Source organism: Aquarana catesbeiana, linkage group LG04, assembly GCF_042186555.1.
Source record: "Aquarana catesbeiana isolate 2022-GZ linkage group LG04, ASM4218655v1, whole genome shotgun sequence".
In the NCBI taxonomy this organism is placed as follows: Eukaryota; Metazoa; Chordata; class Amphibia; order Anura; family Ranidae; genus Aquarana; species Aquarana catesbeiana.
The window spans coordinates 511,027,150-511,050,847 of record NC_133327.1 but is presented as its reverse complement, the minus strand read 5'-3'; the positions used below and the strand labels follow the sequence as shown (position 1 = coordinate 511,050,847).

The 23,698-nt window shown below is 39.8% G+C and overlaps 1 protein-coding gene across 1 annotated transcript in view; it reads left to right on the top strand.

The window, feature by feature from the left end:
• Nucleotides 1-23,698, top strand: part of TTC27 (tetratricopeptide repeat domain 27) — a 795,933-nt gene that overhangs the window by 43,183 nt on the left and 729,052 nt on the right. The window contains exon 3 of the mRNA XM_073627729.1: nucleotides 23,376-23,547. Coding sequence (XP_073483830.1) covers nucleotides 23,376-23,547 — 172 coding nt within the window. The remainder of the gene's footprint in view (nucleotides 1-23,375; nucleotides 23,548-23,698) is intronic.

Here is a 23,698-nt window from a genome sequence, read left to right as displayed (position 1 = left end):
CCTGAATTTTGAGGGGGACCCCCACACCATTTTTTTTTTTTTATTTTGGCACGGGGTTCCCCTTAATATCCATACCAGACCTGAAGGGCCTGGTATGGAATTTAGGGTACCCCCACGCCAGTGTTTTTTTTTTTTAAATTTTGGTTCGGGGTTCCCCTGTTGGGAAATCCCATGCAGATTTTATCAGTGAAGAAATTAAATATCGTTGAGCTACTAAAAAAGAATCATATGAACATAGTAGCAGCCAGCATCACCAGTGTAGTAACCGTGTAATGAAAATAAAAGTAAATAAATACAGCGCTAAGTGAGATGAGAGCAGAGGGGTGGGCTAACACCCCTTATATATATAAATTGTGTATAACAACAAATATTTCCACGTGGTAATAATTATACGCCACGACAGATGAAGTGAAAGAACAGACTCCAGTTACTGGAGGCAGTGTCCATAGTGAGGTAAAAGTTCATCAACATAAACAGCGTGATATTTCTAGTGATAAGAGGAGGGAACATATGTGGATGATGTTCAGAATCAAATGGGTGGTCTTCGTGTACTCAGGATCCACACGTAAATAGAAGGGGTGAATACGCTTAACGGACAGGGTGGACACACTCACCATACGGCAGAGTGTCATTCAGGCTTATGGATCAACCGATCCTAGGGGTGCTTGCTGGGAGGCGCTGGTAGTAGGTTCCAATGGTCCCATCTGGGGCAACCGTGGGTAGAAGATGGTACTTTGATCTCCAACGGATGAATGGATTCACCTTCACAGCGAGCAGCCAGCTGGAGGATGCAGCTTTCACCACACCGAATGTGGGTTCATACGGAGAAAGAAAAAGGTCTCCACACAGTGCATGAATCTGTTATATAAGGTTTATTGAAAACCACCAAAAAGAAAAGATTCTTTGCAGACACCGGATAAAATGAGTAAAAAAATAGTGATCACAAGTAAATATAAAAATTGCGTGGTAACAGGACACAGATGGCTTCAGCAACCCGACATGTTTCGGACGATAGTCCTTCTACTGGGGCATACAGCCTTGTGCCTGGCACCACGCTTACATATACAACAATAGAATAATGAAATGACAAACAGCTGTGTGTGCCGCCGCAACTGTGCTAACACCCCTTATATAAGGGGCTAACACCCCTTATATATATAAATTGTGTATAACAACAAATATTTCCACGTGGTAATAATTATTACTTTTTTTACTTTACTATTGTTATTATTTTTATTATTTACTTTTAGATTTTATCAATGAACTTTTATGTGTGTTGTCGGACTGGCAATTCATTAATAGCCGCGAGTAGTTTTAAATGACTTTTTTTCCTTTGAAATGTAATTTTGCTGTCAGACTGTTCTAAACACGGGAAACATGCGCCCCTTTACAGGCATACTATAGACACCCCCCAGGTACGAAATTTTAAAGGAATATTACACTTTTATTGTTTCACTTTAAGCATTATTAAAATCACTGCTCCCGAAAAAACAGCCACTTTTAAAACTTTTTTTTGCATTGATACATGTCCCCTGGGGCAGGACCCGGGTCCCCAAACCCTTTTTAGGACAATACCATGCAAATTAGCCTTTAAAATGAGCACTTTTGATTTTGAACGTTCGAGTCCCATAGACTTCAATGGGGTTCTAACGTTCATGCGAAGTTTTGGTCCGTTCGCAAGTTCTGGTGCGAACCGAACCAGGGGGGGTGTTCGGCTCATCCCTAGTCTTAACCATAACATGTTAGATACTAAAATAGGGTCACAGTAAATGTAAATCTTTGGAAACCACTGCTTGGCATTGCATACTATTATTAATCTTATGATCTACCAGAACACCCAGATCCTTCTTCACCATTGATTTCCCCAGTTATACTCCTCCTAGTATGTATGATGGCGTGCATATTTTTAGCCCCCATATGCATAACTTTTCATTTATCAATATTAAACCTCATTTGCCACATAGTTGCCCAATTAAACAGTGCATTGAGGTTGGCTTGGTGTCATCCGCAAACGCTGAAATGGTACTTTTAATATCAGACTCTATATCATTTATAAATGCATTAAAAAGTAAGGGTCCCAAAACTGAACCTTGGGGTACACCACGTATAACCTTAGACCATTCTTCTGCAATAAAGAGCTGCCTGCTTGCTTGTTAAAAGAGAAGTAAGGTTTTTTTTTTTTTTTTTTTCCAGTTTTATACTGCATCTGTCCCCCGCCGCCTCTGCACTGAGAACCGATCGATCCAACATCGCTGATGGCTCGGTTCTCATAGCTCCTCGAGCAGAGAGCTGCTGACTGTCAATCAGCAGCTCTCCGCTCTGCCCCCCTCCCCACGTTCACTGGAGCACTGAGCTGTGGAGGGGCGGGGAGCAGCTCGCTGAGAGGCTGAGACGGGTATCAGGCAAGGCACCTGGCGGATCCAGACTTTAGTGCCTGGACTGATTCCTGTGACGTCAGCAGAGAGTGGACTTCAGTCCGTTCCTGCTGAAAACGGGTCACAGGAGTGCAACAGGAGTTGCACTCCTGTGACCCATAGGAGAAGCGCAGCCAAACGAGCTCAGGCTGGACTTCTCCTTTTTAAAGTGGTTGTAAAGTCACATCTATTATATTTTTTTATCCTCTCTGTTTTAGGAATATATTAAATACAGTGTTTGTGTGTGTTTTTTAAATTTTAAAGCGAAATACCTTCTTTATCCAGCTCTGCTGTGTGGTCACGTGTCCTCTCTCTGCTCTCCTTTTCGATCTAAGAAGTACAGTGGGAGTGGCTGAGATTCCTCTCTGATGAATGCAAGCTAGCAGAGGGAGTACATATGACCACACAGCATAGCTGCCTGGAGTTCGACTTTTAGTGGCGATGAGTAAACAGGAATACTGATGCTCTATCAAAGCTTCTAGTTTAGTACATTCACATTCTATACCCTTATCTATAAGTTTGCCCACGTTTCCAATTTTATTTGTCATGCTGCTTATGTGCAAGATAAAAGGCTACAAAATTAAACACTAGCAATCCATAGAAAAAAATCATATTCAAGACCCTCTGCCTCACCCAAAAATGCCTACAAGGAAACGCTCCTCAATACCTATGCGAGAAAATAAAACGCTACATACCTAATCGCAGTCTTCAATCAAACGACCAAAACCTCCTCCACGTTCCCAAATCCCGCTACAAATCGAAGGGAGAACGAAGATTCGCAGTCCAAGGACCACGGCTATGGAACAATCTACTGACCAACATCCGTATGGAAGAAAACCATCAGGCCTTCAGGATAAAACTCAAGACCTACCTCTTCTAATAAGCTGGACCCACATGGCGGACCAGGCGCCTTGAGGCGATTCAGTTCACATTTGCATGCAGCGCTATACAAGTCAGTCATTCATTCATTCATAGAAGCAGGACCTCTATATACTGTATTCAAACATAATATTGTACATGACCTTGCCCTTTAAGTATCATTGGGCCTTGAATAAATATTACATTTGCTTTATGGATGTAATTGTACATGGCTAATAAAATGTTTGGATATCTTGTATTGCTTTCAAATCAGATTATACATTGTGGAATCTCAGTAGAGAAATGCTAATCAGTCAAGGCTTTTTTTCCAATGCATTCCACTGTGTGCTGATAAAGGAGATGAGGCAGATGGAAACATATGTGCAAGCATTTTTTTGGCACAGGATGACGTCAGGTGGGCCCACTGCAGAAGAGATTAAAGTATGATTTATGTCAAACTTTGCAGTATGATTTACTGATCTCTCTCTATATTATCTGTGTTATTTTGTATGCATTTTTTCAGGCATCATTTTATTTTGGAACAAGATAGGAAATTTAAACAGTAGTAAGGTACAAAAATTACTGACTAAAACTGTATGTAGTGTATGTAAACCTTAACAATACATTTTGATCATATCCGGCCTTACTTTGTATTGCACACATTATTAAAATCAATAAAAATAATTTAGAATTTACGGGTATGCCACATGATTTACAAAGGGGGGTAAACGTATATTAGTGGGTACCATCATCCTAAATATGAATAAGATCAGAAAATAGAGTTAAAAGAGGAACCAGAGCAAGGACCTCTCCAATAGCGTCCTGCCTCTTTTACAGAGAAAAAAACGGACTATTGCGGTACCATAAAGAAAAGACTTAATTTAAAAAGCATACATTTATTTCAAAACATAGTAAAAAGTCCTACAAGGGACATCAATTGTACATATTCATGATTTTGACATACATAAACAATGATAATTGTTTTACAGCGTTGTTGATACTGGGTTGGTATAGCTAATGCCCACACAAGTACATGGACAAAAATTATATGGTGTGATATTTGCAGACGTGACCTCTACGTTTCGCGGTCACAGCCGCTTCTTCAGGAGGCGTCTGATAGTATATAGTCTATGAAGATGAAAAACAATACAGTATCAACATGACAAAGTACATACATGATTTTACAAAAAATACATGATTAATATTGGAGAATAAAAATAACTTATTGAAAAATATATACCATTAAAAGTGTTTTTTTTTTTTTATATGTTTGATAAGTGTTAAAAGAAAAAAAAAATCTTATCTGCCATGCTGGATTGTAGAGCTGCACGATTCTGGGGAAAAACGAGAATCACAATTTTTTTTACTTAGAATAAAGATCACGATTCTCATGTCGTAACAACATCTTTCATGTTATACAAAAAAATTGGGCTAACTTTACTATTTCGTTTTTTTTTTTTATCCACTTCAGTACAGGGCATTTTCACCCCCTTCCTGCCTAGGCCAATTTTCAGCTTTCAACGCTGTAACATTTTGAATGACAATTGTCGTGTGACGTTGTACCCAAATTTTCCCCCACAAATAGAGCTCTCTTTTGTTGGTATTTGATCACCTCCGCGGTTTTTATTTTTTGCGCTATAGACAAAAAAGATTTTTTACTTTTTGCTATAATAAATATCCCAAATTATTTGAAAAAATAATAATTTTTTCCTCAGTTTAGGCCAATATGTATTCTTCTACATATTTTTGGTTAAACTCGCAATAAGGGCATATTGATTGGTTTGCGCAAAAGTTATAGCGCTTGCAAAATAGAGGATAGATTTATGGCATTTTTATTATTTATTTTTTTTACTAATAATGACGGCGATCTGCGATTTTTATCGTGACTGCGAAATTGTGGCAGACACATCGGACACTTTTGATGCTATTTTGGGACTAATGACACTTATACAGCGATCAGTGCTATAAATATGCACTGATTACCATATGAGTGGCTGAGGAATGTTGTGAAATTTGGCAGACTGCCTGTTTTTTTTATTTTAATTTTTTTTGACAGCTGTGGGCTTGAGCAAAGAACTCTGCATAGAATCGAGAAAATGCTTTGTTAAGCTCGCGAGGGGAAAGAATCTCGATTCATAACGATTAATCGTGCAGCACGACTGGATTGAACTCAGAATTTTGTTACTATGGGTGTCCTGTCCTGTGGTGTAGGGTCATATATATGTATATGTGTTTTGGTGCTCCAGAACACCTACTAATAGGCTAATAGATTGAACGGTTTCTCAGCGTTCAATCTATCCTATGTCTCCTCTCCAGAAAACTTCCTGTGGGAAGCATCTGGAGAGGAGACATAGGATAGATTGAACGCTGAGAAACCGGGGCTGCAGATCCGGGATTCAGGTGACTCTATCCCCCCCCTCACCACCACAGCATTACAGCACTTTACAAGCATTCTGTTACTATGTAAATGTGAGTTGTATGAACTTTGAGCGTTTTTTAAGATTAAACATTTCTTAGACGGTATCACACTATTGTATGCCTCTATTATTCTTCCTATGTGGCATATGCGAGGAGGCTTATTGGAAGTGAACAGGAGAAAACTGGTATCCTCTTAAAGCTGGGCTATTATCAGGAGCAGGAGGTGACCAGGGAGGAGTACCAGCACACAGCAGCCAGTATACTTATAGGAGATAGAAGGATGGTCCAGGATATCTGCTGAAAACATCTTTTGGCTTATTTTCTAAGCCCTTAAGGTGAGGGTACAACTGAAGGGGGAGGAGTGCACATTGCATGAAGACACCTTATCACTTTATATGGACAGTGTTGATTATATTTATATCATTATGGACTGTGTGTGATTCACGGAAAACGAGCACTTTATATTATGATTGGATTATTATTTTACGAGCACTTTATATTATGATTGGATTACTTTGTAATTCACTGTTTTATTATACACATATCATCCAGATTACTTTACAGCATAGGTTGTATTGATTGTTGGTTAGGAGTAGCGCGGCACATTTATATACACTAATCCTGCTTTAAACCTCCTGTTTGGTGTGTTCCTTGGCCTTCATGATGCAGTTTGTTCACTAAGGTTCTCTAACAAACCTCTGAAGGCTTCACAGAACAGCTGTATTTATATGGAGATTAAATTGCACACAGGTGGACTCTATTAACTACCGTAATTAGGTGACTTCTGAATGCAATTGGTTGCACTAGATTTTAGTTAGGGGTATCCGAGTAAAGAGGGCTGAATACAAATGTACGCCACAAATTTCAGATATTTGTAAAAAATATTGTAAACCATTTATCATTTTCCTCCCACTTCACAATTATGTGCCACTTTGCGTTGGTCTATCACATAAACTCACAATAAAATATATTTATGTTTTTGGTTGTAACATGACAAAATGTGCAAAATTTCAAGGGGTATGAATACTATTTCAAGGCACTGTATATAGTATTTGAATAGCCTATTTGTATGTGTTCTGGAGCACCAAAAGACAGATAAATATATATGACCCTACACCACAGAACACCCATAGTAACAAAATTTTGAAATTCAATCCAGTAGAGCTGCATGATTAATCATTCTGAATTGAGATTCTTTCCCCTCGCAATCTTAACAAAGCATTTTCTCGATTCTATGCAGAGTTCTCTGCTCAGGCCCAGAGCTGTCAAAAAAATTAAAATAAAAAAACAGGCAGTCTGACAAGTTTCACAACATTCCTCAGCCGCTGAGCTAACTATAAACATTGTAATGTTTTTTGTTCTTTCAATCAAAGGAATGAGCTTTGGTCTGTAAATGAGGTCAGTTTAACCACTTAAAGACTAAACCTTTTTCTGACGCGTTAAAATCATTATTTTTTGCTAGAAAATTACTTAGAACCCACAAACTATATATATATATATATATATATATATATATATATATATATATATATAATATATAATATATACAGGATTATTATTTTATTTATTTTTACATTATTATTATTTTATTTTATTTATTTTTATTGTCCGTGTGTTTTAGGTGGGATAAAAAAAAAGCAAAATGGGCATGATTGTTTTTCGGCTGTACTACGGGTGCAAACAGCTAACGTGCACATATGTGTTATTGCTGCGATCGTCAGGAGCAGGAGAATTTCATTTGGGGGGTTCTTTGGTGGAAGGTTATGGTAGTAGCAAGAAATATTTTGGGACAGTTTTCCTTTGATAATAAAAAAAACACAAATCAGGAGAATTCCATTATCATTTACCACCAAAAGAAAGCTCAATTTGTCCTGGAAAAAAACAAGGTATAATTCACCTGGATGCACAAAGTAGTTGTGATCTGTACGGTTTTACTAACACGTCAATGTTTCAAAACTGTGATTAGGCATTTAGATTTGCGAAGGGGCTAAGGGAATCAATGGTGCAGCATACAGCCTCCCATTGCAACGAATAACTGTACACTGACATACAGTCTGCATCTAAGGTTGTACATACATGCACGAGTTTGCATATACTAGTGTACAGCCAATCATTGCAGTGGGAGGCTATACGCTACATCTTTGAATGCCTTATGCTAGCTAATGCAGCCTTTTGCTGTTGTGTGCAATCACCGTTTATATACAGTGGGTACAGAAAGTATTCAGACCCCCTTACATTTTTCACTCTTTGTTATATTGCAGCCATTTGCTAAAATCATTTGTTATTTTTTTTTCCTCATTAATGTACACAGAGCACCCCATATTGACAGAAAAACACAGAATTGTTGACATTTTTGCAGATTTATTAAAAAAGAAAAACTGAAATATCACATGGTCCTAAGTATTCAGTCCCTTTGCTCAGTATTTAGTAGAAGCACACTTTTGATCTAATACAGCCATGAGTCTTTTTGGGAAAGATGCAACAAGTTTTTCACACCTGGATTTGGGGATCCTCTGTCATTCCTCCTTGCAGATCCTCTCCAGTTGGATGTCAGATTGGATGGTAAATGTTGGTGGACAGCCATTTTTAGGTCTCTCCAGAGATGCTCAATTGGGTTTAAGTCAGGGCTCTGGATGGGCCATTCAAGAACAGTCACGGAGTTGTTGTGAAGCCACTCCTTATTTTAGCTGTGTGCTTAGGGTCATTGTCTTGTTGGAAGGTAAACCTTCGGCCCAGTCTGAAGTCCTGAGCACTCTGGAGAAGGTTTTCGTCCAGGATATCCCTGTACTTGGCCGCATTCATCTTTCCCTCGATTGCAACCAGTCGTCCTGTCCATGCAGCTGAAAAACACCCCCACAGCATGATGCCACCACCATGGTTCACTGTTGGGACTCTATTGGACAGGTGATGAGCAGTGCCTGGTTTTCTCCACACATACCGCTTAGAATTAAGGCCAAAAAGTTCTATCTTGGTCTCATCAGACCAAAGAATCTTATTTCTCACCATCTTGGAGTCCTTCAGGTGTTTTTTAGCAAACTCCATGCGGGCTTTCATGTGTCTTGCACTGAGGAGAGGCTTCCGTAGGGCCACTCTGCCATAAAGCCCTGACTGGTGGAGGGCTGCAGTGATGGTTGACTTTCTACAACTTTCTCCCATCTCCCGACTGCATCTCTGGAGCTCAGCCACAGTGATCTTTGGATTCTTCTTTACCTCTCTCACCAAGGCTCTTCTCCCCCGATAGCTCAGTTTGGCCGGACGGCCAGCTCTAGGAAGGGTTCTGGTCGTCCCAAACGTCTTCCATTTAAGGATTATGGAGGCCACTGTGCTCTTAGGAACCTTAAGTGCAGCAGAAATTTTTTTGTAACCTTGGCCAGATCTGTGCCTTGCCACAATTTTTTCTCTGAGCTCTTCAGGCAGTTCCTTTGACCTCATGATTCTCATTTGCTCTGACATGCACTGTGAGCTGTAAGGTCTTATATAGACAGGTGTGTGGCTTTCCTAATCAAGTCCAATCAGTATAATCAAACACAGCTGGACTCAAATGAAGGTGTAGAACCATCTCAAGGATGATCAGAAGAAATGGGCAGCACCTGAGTTAAATATATGAGTGTCACAGCAAAGGGTCTGAATACTTAGGACCATGTGATATTTCAGTTTTTCTTTTTTAATAAAAAAATGTCAACAATTCTGTGTTTTTCTGTCAATATGGGGTGCTGTGTGTACATTAATGAGGAAAAAAAATGAACTTAATTGATTTTAGCAAATGGCTGCAATATAACAAAAAGTGAACAATTTAAGGTGGTCTGAATACTTTCCATCCCCACTGTATGCATGCCAGACTTCTATGCTCATGCACATTTGTGCTTAAGCATGGGGGGAGGGGATGCTCTAATTTATTTTTTTTTAATGTTTATGTAAATGTATTTGTTACACTTTTCCACTCTCAGAGTGGATTAGATATTTTGCTCCCTAACCATATAGTTGGCTATTTTTATTTACCACTGCATAGAGCTATTTAAGAATAAATTGCCTTTTTTAAAACTTTACAAATTAACTAAATTATACACACTCCTTTTTAAGGTTATTAATCGATTAATCGAAACAATAATCGACCAACTAATCGATTATGAAAATAATCGTTAGTTGCAGTCCTAGTGCCATTGTTGCAAACCACCATTCCTGCCTGAGGCTGTCGTGGCGTCAACCACCTCTGAACCTTCCCTTGCAGAGCTGCCAGAATCTCTGCCCCAGTGTGGTTCCTGTCCTAAGCAGACCAACTCAAGCACCGCGTGGCATCTTTTTGCCTGAGTGCTTGCGTAGCCCCTAGAACGCCTACTTAGTACCACTGGTTCCGAGGTCAAATCTGCACAGGAAGAGGCGATAGAGGAAGAAGAAGAGGAGGGGGTGGAGGAGAGAGGTGTGGCAGAATCACCACTACCAGCATTTTGGAGGCATGGTGGTGGAACAAGCTCCATCATTAATGCACCCTGTCCTGCATCCTTCCCAGCTGCAAGCAGGGTTACCCAGTGCGCCATGAAAGAAAGGTAACGTCCATGTCCATGCCTGCTGGACCATGAGTCAGCGGTAAGATGCATCTTACCGCTGAGTGCCCTGTCCAACGAGGCCAAGACATTGCCTTCCACATGCCGGTAGAGAGCCGGAATGGCCTTACGAAAAAAGAAATGGCATTTGGGAAGCCGCCACTGAGGTACCGCACATTCCACAAATTCTCGAAAGGGGCAGAGTCTACCAGCTGAAAAGGCAGCAGTTGGAGTACTGGCAATTTAGCCAAACTAGCATTCAGTCTCTGAGCATGTGGATGGCTGGGACCGAATTTCTTTTGACAGTTTAGCAACTGGGGTAGGGAAATTTGCCTGCTACAATCAAAATTAGGTTTACAGCCCACAAGTGCTTGGGACACCTAATTCTACACCTTCATTCCTCTCAGTGCAGGTCTCTGAGAGGACTGAAGGTGTAGTGGGGTTGGAGATCCCAGCTGATGAGGAGCAAGGAGAGGTCCGCCTTGTTCTTTGGTGTGGGTCTTTTAAATACTGTTGACAACGAACTGCATGGGATATAGGCTTGGCTAGACTGGAATGCAGTGGATATATATATATGTAGGAGACACTATATATATTTTATGCACTGCAGATCACTGAATCATTTGCCTGCCTGCCTGAAAGTGTAATACGTACATCAAGAACGGTCTTCAGTGAGATCTAGCTAAACTGGATACAGTGTGTGTGTATATGTATATATATATATATATATATATATATATATATATATATATACACACACACACACACACACTAAATACACTAATTCGTTCCAGAAACATGCTTGTAATCCAAAGCACTTGTATATCAAAGCATTTTTTTACGGGATATGAAAGAGAAGAGAGGCACCTCTAAGTGTAGCAATGAGTTGCTAAATGTTGTACTTTCATTAAATGTAACCATATTGCTACACTTAGAGTCTCTTCTTTTTTATACTCAGCTGTGACATGACACTACTCTTATATCAAGACATCGCTTGTATATCAAGACAAAATTTATTAAAACATTTTGCTTGTCTTGCAAAACGCTCTCAAACCAAGTTAGTCTCAAACCAAGGTTTTACTGTATATATATATTAAATACACTGCAGCTAACTGAATCAACTGCCTGTATGAAGTATATTAGAAACAGTACAGCAGGAACGGTCTGCAGTGAGATCTAGCTAAACTGTATACAGTGGATGGATATATATCTATATAGATATATATAGATAATTATATATATATATATATATAGATCTATATATATATATATATATATATATATATATATATATATATATATATATATATATATAGATCTATATCTATATATATTAATATATATACAGTGAAAATTGAGTACTGTCCGTGATACTTTTTTCCGTGATACATACGGCTACAACAAATCAAGTATATATACAGTAAAACCTTGGTTTGCGAGCATAATTCGTTCCAGAAACATGCTTGTAATCCAAAGCACTTGTATATCAAAGCATTTTTTTACGGGATATGAAAGAGAAGAGAGGCACCTCTAAGTGTAGCAATGAGTTGCTAAATGTTGTACTTTCATTAAATGTAACCATATTGCTACACTTAGAGTCTCTTCTTTTTTATACTCAGCTGTGACATGACACTACTCTTATATCAAGACATCGCTTGTATATCAAGACAAAATTTATTAAAACATTTTGCTTGTCTTGCAAAACGCTCTCAAACCAAGTTAGTCTCAAACCAAGGTTTTACTGTATATATATATTAAATACACTGCAGCTAACTGAATCAACTGCCTGCCTGAAGTATATTAGAAACAGTACAGCAGGAACAGTCTGCAGTGAGATCTAGCTAACTGAATAAACTGCCTACTCAAAGTAAATGAAATTAAACTCTATCTCTATCTCTCTCTCCGCCAGCAACACACTACACAAGGCCGATGTGCAGGCGGCCTTATATAGTGTGAGGCATGGACTTAACCCCCTGAGCCATAATTGGTCAAAGGCATCCTGCCTTTGGCCAATTATGGCTCTTTGCTGACGGCGCTGTGATTGGCCAAAGCATGCGAGTCATAGTGCATGTTTGGCCAATCATCAGCGAGCAATGCATTGCGATGACTCAGTGCATTATGGGGCGTGACGCGCCGCTCGAATTTGGCGTGAACGCCCCATAATGTTCGATATTTGGCGAACTATCGAACAGCCGATGTTCTAGTCAAACTCATGTTTTGACTCGAACTCGAAGCTCATCCCTGTTCCTAGGCATGTTTAACCATGGCATTTCACCCATGAAGAAAAATAATTATATGGCTATTCATCTCATAAATAGGTTAAATATGTTAATTGTTATTGTAAATGATATTCCAGTCATAATCAACCTAAAAAAACAATAACTTTACCCATATTCCTATGAGAAACAGGTCAAATGTATTACATAGGATGTTTAGCTAAGATATTCCAGCCATAATCCCCATGTAGAAAACTAAATATATGCATATTCTCATCAGAAATGGGTTAAATATGTTGCTATGTATATTTATAAACAATATTCCACCAATAATCCCCATGTAGAAAAATAATTACATGCATATTCATATCATAAATGGGTTAAATATGTTGCTATGTATATTTATAAACCATATTCCACCCATAATCCCCATGTAGAAAAATAATTATATGCATATTCTCAACAGAAATGGGTTAAATATGTTGCTATGTATATTTATAAACAATATTCCACCAATAATCCCCGTGTAGAAAAATAATTATATGCATTTTCATATGAGAAATAGGTTTAATATGTTGCTATGTATATTTATAAACAATTTTCCACCCATAATCCCCATGCAGAAAAATAATTATATACATATTTATATCAGATATAGGTTTAATATATTCCTATGTATGTCTATGTCTGTATGTCTACAATATTTCACCCATAATCCCCATGTAGAAAAAGTATATGCATATTATTATTAGTAATGGGTTAAATATGTTCATTGTCGGGTGTTAACATGATATTCCTCCAATAATCCCCATGAGAAATAATAATTCTACCCATATTCCCATCAAAAACAGGTCAAATGTAATTTTTACATTGCTTCTGTATCCTGTTGTAAAGCTGCATATATATCAGCAAGTGTAGAGTTAAACATTAGCAACTGCTTCTTGCAACATTGTATCAAGCACTGCAGGAAAGAATAACATATTTTGAGAAACAACAGAGTCATTACCATATATATGTGTATATAGTACACTGACATCTAGTGAGAGTTCTCAGTATTGCAGCCAATAATCCAATCATCCCATCATCCCAATATGCAGTTTAGTATGTCCCTGGAGAAAGCCACTTAAAGCGGAGTTCCACCCTAAAGTGGAACTTCCGCTCATCGAATTCCTCCCCACCTCCGGTGTCACAATTGGCACCTTTCAGGGGGGAGGGGGGTGCAGATACCTGTATAATACAGGTATCTGCACCCACTTCCGGGTATAGCTAGCCGCAGACTCCCCGCCCACCCCCGTTGTGCTGCGGGAAATACACAGTTCCCACAACACAACGGGGACCAGTATAGACGCGCAGCGCGACTCGCGCATGCGCAGTAGGGAACCGGGCAGTAAAGCCGCAACGCTTCACTTCCTGATTCCCTCAGTGAGAATGGCGGCGGCAGCACCTGAGGACCGAGGGACGGTTCGGTCTCGGATGCCGACATCGCTGGACCCCGGGACAGGTAAGTGTCCTTATTTTAAAAGTCAGCAGCTGCAGTATTTTCAGCTGCTGACATCTAATTTATTTTTTCTTTCCACGAAACTCCGCTTTAAGAAGGGATATGATCACAATATACAAACCCTTAATAGGCGACTCTAGCATTGGGAGGAAACTTTTTAACCTTAGAACTAAAAAAGGCACGCCACACAAGTGAATAAAAAGTGGTTCCGTCTTAAACTGATTGTAAAGGCTTGTGTGTTTTTTTTAATTTTTTTATTTATTTTAATAATAAACATGTTATATTTACCTGCTCTGTGCAGTGGTTTTGCACAGAGTGTCCCCAAATCTCCTCTTCAGGGGTCCCAGCCAGCAATCTTTGGGTCCTCCTCTTCTGTGTCTGCTCCCATTGCAAGTGCTTGCTATAGCAGCAGATGTGCAGGCTCGACCCTGAACCTGGCTGTGTGCTTCTGCTGACATGCACAGTGTGGCTCGGCTCAACCCACCACTTCCTCCCCATAGGATTCAATTAAGAGCAGCAGATGCCAAAGGCTCCCGCTGCTCTCACTGAGTTCTGTGAGGAGTGAGAGAGAGCAGTGCTGGATTGAGATCAGGCTCAGGTAAGTATTTAGGGGCAGCTAAATATGGTTTTGTACCTTAATGCAAGGAATGCATTAAGGAAAGACCTTCATAGAAAGTCATAGATATTGATAGGTCTAAATGTAATTGTATATCAAGATTGTGACATGTACAATCAGCTTTAGATGAATTGCCCCTGATATCCTGTTAGAAATAATGGAGCTTCCTTTGCAGTAAATTTCTCAATGATGGCCCATGTTAAATGTATCATAGATTTGGTACACCCCTGATCATTCTTCTGATCAAGCAGCATTTCTCAATATAATAATTCCCTAAACATAACATCTGTTTCAAAACAAATACATACACAATATGAAATTAAATATCTTCCATGTCCTCATGGACAGAATTGGGTCAAGCTGTAACCTGCAATAACTCCCCAAACCATGTTTATGAATGCCAACCTTTAGCAAACTGTGTGGGAATATTTATGAGAGACCGGTTGCAGAAATACACAAATGGGTATGGTGCTAGGTATCAATTGTTGATTAATGTCATGACAGTGTGAATTACCAGGAGTTATGTTACTTTAGAAATCATATTTACATGTCAATATGAGAAGTCTGCACAGCCTATTACTAAGTGGTTGCAGTAAAACTGGTGATCCTTAGTCACTCACATTTCAGATAAATCTATTCTTCATCGTTATTTTAAATGGCTCCAAGACGTTTCTCTTTATAGTGCCATTTTTCAAGGCACACTGCTCAAGCCTTGGTTAGCAGGTATATGTGAATTATGGTTACACATTATTCCAGGGCTCTTGAATTTGTAATAATGTTATATTTTTGGAGCTGACCCTGGAGACCATGTCCTTGTTATAAAGTATCCTTTTGGAGAAAGTCTGTATAACCATCACTATTTGATTAATATGCTTGTGTTAGCCTAGTGACACTTTAAGGGATAATGATTTTCTTTATTACAGCTTGGCAAATGTATGTGTCTCTTTGCACAACATTTTAGGGGAAAATATACCTTGGTGCTTACCCTGTTTTTCTTTTATAATGGTTATATAGCTACATATTCGAGATAAGGAGATTGATTTAATATCCAACCCAGATCTATCTAATTTGCAGCTTGCTTTATATCTAAAAAATAATTGCTGATCAGCTGGACCTTGGGATGCAAGATGTATTAATTCAATCATTTCTTTTATGGGTAGAGGATGGGGGTTGGTGGGTTGAACAGTGGTATAGGTGGACCTGCGATTTATGTTGTGCTTATTTGTAAATTAAAGTAAAATAAAAACCCTCATACAGTATAGAGCACTGATTTTAAAGGAAAGCTGCACTGAAGAAGTATGGAAGCTGTCATTGTTGGTTTCTCCTGAAAATACTAGTCCCTTAGCTGTCATGCTGAGCGAATGTCTTCAGTGCATTTTAAATCAAAAAATGAATCCTCTCCAATTTGGTATTAAAGGGTTAAAAGACAACATGAAAGTGTTGTTCTAGAACTATTAAACTCTTGCAGTTTTTTTTTCTAGGAGCTTTGCGTTCTGGGAGATTCATATGCTCAATTTATTGTACTAAGTGACTAAGTCTCAGAGTGAACTTTAACCACTTCAGCCCCAGAGCACTTTTTGCGATTTGGCACCACGTCTCTTTAGCTGACAATTGCGCAGACGTTCGACGTTGTACCTAAACAAAATTGACATCCTTTTTTCGCCACAAATAGAGCTTTCTTTTAGTGGTATTTGATCACCTCTACGGCTTTTATTTTTTTGCGATATAAATAAAAGAAGACTGACAATTTAAAAAAAAAAAAAAAAAGCGATTTTATTTTTTTATTTATTTATTTTTTTACTTTTTGCTATAATATCCCCAAAAAATATATAAAAAAACAAATTTCTTCAACAGTTTAGACCGATATGTATTCTTCTACATATTTTTGGTAAAAATAATCGCAATAAGTGTATATTGATTGGTTTACGCAAAAGTTAAAATAGGGGATAGATTTATGGCATTTTTATTATTAATTTGTTTTTTACTAGTAATGGTGGCGATCTGCGATTTTTATCAGGACTGCAACATTATGGCGAACAGATCGGACACTTTTGACACTATTTAGGGACCATTGACATTTATACAGCGATCAGAGCTAAAAATAGCCACTGATTACTGTATAAATGACACTGGCAGGGAAGGCGATAAACACTAGGGGGCGATGAAGGGGTTAAGTGTGTTCCCTGGATGTGTTCTAACTGTAGGGGGGAAGGGCTCACTACAACATGACAAAGATCACTGCTCCCAGGAGCAGTAGATCCCTGTCATTTTTCTAGGCAGAACAGGGAAATACCGTGTTTACATCCATCACCCCGTTCTGCCTCTCCTTGCCGCAATCGCGTGCCCGCTAGGTGGCAAATTCAAAGGTACGTACTGGTACACCCTTTTGCCTGCCTGTGTCATTCTGCTGACATAATTCGGCGTGCGGTGGTCGGCAAGTGATTAAAGTATATGTGAACCCTTACCTGTTAAAAAAAAAACATTCAGTTTATATTAGCAATGCAAGGCAAAACATTTGTATGTATGTATGTATGTGTGTGTGTGTGTGTGTGTGTATGTATATATATATATATTTCACTCTTTGTTATATTGCAAGTTCATTTTTTTCCTCAATGTACACACAGCACCCCATATTGACAGAAAAACACAGAATTGTTGAAATTTTTGCAGATTTATTAAAAAAGAAAAACTGAAATATCACATGGACCTAAGTATTCAGACCCTTTGCTGTGACACTCATATATTTAACTCAGGTGCTGTCCATTTCTTCTGATCATCCTTGAGATGATTCTACACCTTCATTTGAGTCCAGCTGTGTTTGATTATACTGATTGGACTTGATTAGGAAAGCCACACACCTGTCTATATAAGACCTTACAGCTCACAGTGCATGTCAGAGCAAATGAGAATCATGAGGTCAAAGGAACTGCCTGAAGAGCTCAGAGACAGAATTGTGGCAAGGCACAGATCTGGCCAAAGTTACAAAAAAAATTTCTACTGCACTTAAGGTTCCTAAGAGCACAGTGGCCTCCATAATCCTTAAATGGAAGACGTTTGGGACGACCAGAACCCTTCCTAGAGCTGGCCGTCCGGCCAAACTGAGCTATCGGGGGAGAAGAGCCATTGTGAGAGAGGTAAAGAAGATCCCAAAGATCACTGTGGCTGAGCTCCAGAGATGCAGTCGGGAGGTGGGAGAAAGTTGTAGAAAGTCAACCATCACTGCAGCCCTCCACCAGTCGGGGCTTTATGGCAGAGTGGCCCAACGGAAGCCTCTCTTCAGTGCAAGCACCTGAAAGCCTGGACTCCAAGATGGTGAGAAATAAGATTCTCTGGTCTGATAAGACCAAGATAGAACTTTTTGGCCTTAATTCTAAGCGGTATGTGTGGAGAAAACCAGGCACTGCTCATCACCTGTCCAATACAGTCCCAACAGTGAAGCATGGTGGTGGCAGCATTATGCTGTGGGGGTGTTTTTCAGCTGCAGGGACAGGACGACGGGTTGCAATCGAGGGAAAGATGAATGCGGCCAAGTACAGGGATATCCTGGATGAAAACCTTCTCCAGAGTGCTCAGGACCTCAGACTGGGCTGAAGGGTTACCTTCCAACAAGACAATGACCCTAAGCACACAGCTAAAATAACGACGGAGTGGCTTCACAACAACTCCGTGACTGTTCTTGAATGGCCCAGCCAGAGCCCTGACTTAAACCCAATTGAGCATCTCTGGAGAGTGGCAAAGGGTCCCCAAATCCAGGTGTGAATAACTTGTTGCATCTTTCCCAAAAACACTCATGGCTGTATTAGATCAAAAGGGTGCTTCTACTAAATACTGAGCAAAGGGTCTGAATACTTAGGACCATGTGATATTCCATTTTTCCTTTTTTAATAAATCTGCAAAAATGTCAACAATTCTGTGTTTTTCTGTCAATATGGGGTGCTTTGTGTACATTTAATGAGGAAAAAAATGAACTTAAATGATTAGGGGAGAAGGGTCTTAGTCGGGAAGGTTACCAAAACCCGACGGTCACTCTGACATTTCAGCAAGACAATGATCCCAAAAACAAAGCCAAGGAAACTCAATTGGTTTCAAAGAAAGAAAATAAAGCTGCTAAAATGGCCCAGCCAGTCGCAAGACTTGATTTCAATAGAAAATCTATGGAAAGAACTAAAGATTAGAGTTCATAGAAGAGGCCCACGGAACCTTCAAGATTTGAAGACTATGTGGAATAATGGGCCAAAATCACACCTGAGAAATGCATGCAACTAGTTTCTCCATACAGGAGGCATCTTGAAGCCGTCTTTGCCAACAAAGGATTTTGTACGAAGTATTAAATACATTTCAGTTAGCGTGTTCAATACTTTTTCCCTGTGTCATTCCATTTTTATTACACATAACATAATTTCTGAACTTATTTGTTTTTGGTTTCTTTGTATGTATGGATTGCATGGGTTGTTACTGACGTGGTGAAAATTTTCATGTCAATAGCACTATTAGACATTATTTACCTAGAAAAATTGTGACGTGTTTAATACTTATTGTATACAATACAACAAGCTTAGCCCATGGGACCTTAAATTAGGTGATCGTAGAGGTCTTAACAAGTGAATGGAGTAAATCTCAGGATTTATTGAAATTGCAAAAACATCATCATAAATGAGCATGAGCATTAAAACAATATGAAGCATATAGCTTACAACCATAAACCTGTTCTGTTCAATGCTGGACATGCAAAGTGTGCATATACATCTGTAAACTCGACGTGTTTCACAAGCTCTGCTCGCTTTCTCAGAAGTTGATAAGAAGAAGCAGGGGGCCTGTATAGGAGACCCCATACTTACATTGTGGTCGATTGGTCCCAAGGACTGATCCCCAATGATGACAACAAAGAATGCTCCAACCATGAGCTGAAGGAGCATGACCCGCAGCAACCAACCGGAGGCCAGGTGGAGGGCGAATATGGAAAAAGAAATGGGGTGAAAAAGAATGTGTGCCTTGATGTGCCCCATTAGCCATATATGTCATGACAACTGTAACAGAAAGATATATGTATCTAAGTCCATTGACAGTAACCACAATAATAATCCGCGAGTGTAGATATTTAGGCAGTATCAATGTTATGTAATGAGGTCCAATACTTATTGTATACAGTAGGGGTGCAACGGATCGTCATTGATCCGTGATCCGTACGGATCAACCTCCGCGGATCGGGGCACCCGCGATCCGCGGAGCGCTCTGTGGCCTCGGCCATAGGAAAGGCTGTGGCTTCGGCCTAGCTCCGGAGCGGCCGCCATCTTGGTACACCCGGCGGCCGTTTACCACGTGATTGCTCCGTCAAATTACGGAGCGATCACTTGTAACAAACCGGCGTTATGTCATGACGCCGGTTCCTCTCTCCCCTCTGTGTACTGATCTGTACAGTGGAGGGGAGAGTTCGGATGTACTCTGCAATGCCCTGCCAATACTCTGCAATGCCCTGCCAATACTCTGCAATGCCCTGCCAATACACTGCAATGCCCTGCCAATACTCTGCAATGCCCTGTCATACTCTGCAATGCCCTGCAATACTCTGCCATACCCTGCCACTACTCTGCAATGCCCTGACAATACTCTTCCATACCCTGACAATACTCTTCCATGCCCTACCAATACTCTGCAATGCCCTGACAATACTCTTCCATAACCTGTCAATACTCTGCAATGCCCTGATAATACTCTGCAATGCCCTGCCAATACTCTGCAATACTCTGACAATACTCTGCAATGCCCTGACAATACTCTTCCATACCCTGCCAATACTCTGCAATGCCCTGACAATACTCTTCCATACTCTGCCATACCCTGCCAATACTCTGCCATACCCTGCCAATACTCTGCCTTACTCTGCCAATACCCTGCCAATACTCTGCCAATATAACTGCCAATACCCTGCAATACTCTGCCATACCCTGCTAATATATTATTACAGTGGGGGAGATTGTGGATATTACAGTGGGGGAGATTTTTTTTTTCTTGATCCGAAAATGATCCGAACCATGACTCCTAGTCCGAGGAACGATCCGAACCGTTTTTTGATCCGTTGCACCCCTAGTATACAGTGTGTGTGTATATACAGTATGTCACAAAAGTGAGTACACCCCTCACATTTATGTAAATATTTTATTATATCTTTTCACTGAAGAAATGACACTTTGCCACATCGTAAAGTAGTAAGTGTACAGCTTGTATAACAGTTTAAATTTGCTGTTCCCTCAAAATAACTCAACACACAGCCATTAATGTCTAAACAGCTGGCATCAACAGTGAAAATGTCCAAATTGGGCCAAATTAGCCATTTTCCCTCCCCGGTGTCATGTGACTCATTAGTGTTACAAGGTCTTAGGTGTGAATGGGAGCAGGTGTGTTAAATTTTTTGTTATCTCTCTCACTCTCTCATACTGGTCACTGGCACCTCATGGCAAAGAACTCTGTAAAGGATCTGAAAAAAAGAATTGTCGCTCTACATAAAGATGGCCTAGGCTATAAGAAGATTGCTAAGACCCTGAATATGAGCTGCAGCACAGTGGCCAAGACCATACAGTGGCCTCGCCATGGTCCACCAAAGAAGTCCAGTGTACGTGCTCAGCTTCATATTCAGAGGTTGTGTTTGGGAAATAGACGTATGAGTGCTGCCAGAATTGCTGCAGAGGCTGAAGGGGTGGGGGTTAGCCTGTCAGTGCTCAGCCCATACACTGCATACTGCATTAAATTGGTCTGCATGGCTGTCATCCCAGAAGGAAGCCTTTTCTGAAGATGATGCACAAGAATGCCTGCAAACACTTTGCTGAAGACAAGCAGACTAAGGACATGGATTACTGGAACCAAGTACTGTGGTCTGATGAGACCAAGATAAACTTATTTGGTTCAGATGTTGTCAAGTGTGTGTGGTGGCAACCAGATGAGGAGTACAAAGACAAGTGTGTCTTGCCTACAGTCAAGCATGGTGGTGGGAATGTCATGGTCTGAGGCTGCATAAGTGCTTCCGGCACTGGGGTGCTACAGTTCATTAAGGCAAACATGAATACCAACATGTACTGTGACATACTGAAGCAGAGCGTGAGCCCCCTCCCTTCGGAGACTGGGCCACAGGGCAGTAGTCCTACATAACAACCCCAAACACACCTCCAAGATGACCACTGCCTTGCTGAAGAAGCTGAAGACCTAAACCCTATTGAACATCTGTGGGGCATCCTCAAACGGAAGGTGGACAAGCGCAAGGTCTCTAACATCCACCAGCTCCCTGATATCGTCATGGAGGAGTGAAGAGGACTCCAGTGGCAACCTGTGAAGCTCTGGTGAACTCCATGCCCAAGAGGGTTAAGGCAGTGCTGGAAAATAATGGTGGTCACGCAAAATATTGACACTTTGGGCCCAAGTTGGACATTTTCACTTAGGGGTGTACTCACTTTTGTTGCCAGCGGTTTAGACATTAATGGCTGTGTGTTGTTATTTTGAGGGGACAGCAAATTTACACTGTTATACAAGCTGTACACTCATTACTTTACATTGTAGCAAAGTGTAATTTTTTCAGTTTTACATGAAAATAATAAAATATTCACAAAAATGTGAGGGGTGTAACCACTTTTGTAGGGTGTGTGTGTGTGTGTGTATATATATGTATATATATGTGTGTGTGTGTGTGTATATATATATATATATATATATATATATACACACTTTGTAAATGTTTTAGGCAGATGTGAAAGGTGCTCTAAATTAAGAATGCTTTCAGAAATAGAAATAAACTATTATCGTTTAACACAATTGAAAGTAAATGAACAGAAGAGAAATTGAAATCAAGTCAATATTTGGTGTGACCACCCTTCAATTCTTCTAGTTACACTTTCACACAGTTTTTGAAGGAACTCGGCAGGTAGTTTGTTCCAAACATCTTCGAGAACTAACCACAGATCTTTTGTGGAAGTAGGCTGCCTCAAATTTTTCTCTCTCTCTTCATGTTATCCCAGACAGACTTGATGATGTTGAGATCAGGGCTCTGTGGGGCAAACCACTACTTCCAGGACTCCTTGTTCCTTTTACACTGAATATAGTTCCTAATGACATTGGCTATATGTATGGGGTTGTTCTGTTGCAAAATAAATTTAGGGCCAATGACATACCTCCCTGATAAGTATCTGCCTATGTTTCTCAGCAGATACTTCACTTCCAGGACTCCTTGTTCTTTAGCGTAAAAAAGAAACAAAGTCCTGGGGTAATGGTTTGCCCCCCACAGAGTCATGATCTCAACATCCATGAAGTCTGTCTGGGAGTACATGAGGAGGCAGAAGGATTTGTGACATTTTACAGCACTTCTTTACACTTGCCTAAAACGTTTGCACAGTACTGTATGTTAAAAGGATTACAAATGGCAGCACATTTTTACATACTACCATTTGTATTGAAGCTCATCTACTACTGCCTAAGCAGGATGGTCTTTTGCTATAGTCAAATCATCTGTGAAACTTAGAATATACATAACTGGGAACAGCATTACCTGAAAATTTGAGGAAATTTGTGCAACAATAGGATTAAAAAACTTATACAAGGAGAAGCATGTTTTACTTTTTTTATGTTTATATTAAGACTAATATATATTTTATGCAACTTTTTAAGTACAGAGTTACCTTTTTATTTGGCCAGTGTCATATTACCCAGGCATAAACAAAGTTTATTTTCTTTTTTTGTTGTGTTGATTTGATCCTGATCATCTGTAGTGATTTTAGATTGCAGAGTCATTTGTATGGCTTGGTTTTCCAGACTATGCTTTTTTTCCCGTAGATATCACATCCTTACTACAGTTGCTTTTTGAAGGCAATTATGAGGCTATTGTACTCAGTCGACTGATGCAAGGGATCTTTAGTGCTCCAGAGCCAGATGAAAAATTGGACTTTTACCTGGAGAGACAGATTTCTGTGTTCCTGGACTCTCCCACAGAGCTGAATAATGACAGGTAAACTTTATTTCATAGCTGCCTATTGCATACTGTGCACAATATGTTATATGGCACAACTGTTAAATCTCATAGCAACAGATAATCAGTATAAAACTGATGGTGCAGGGTTAGCTGAAGCTGTTAAATATATATACAATGTCATCATATC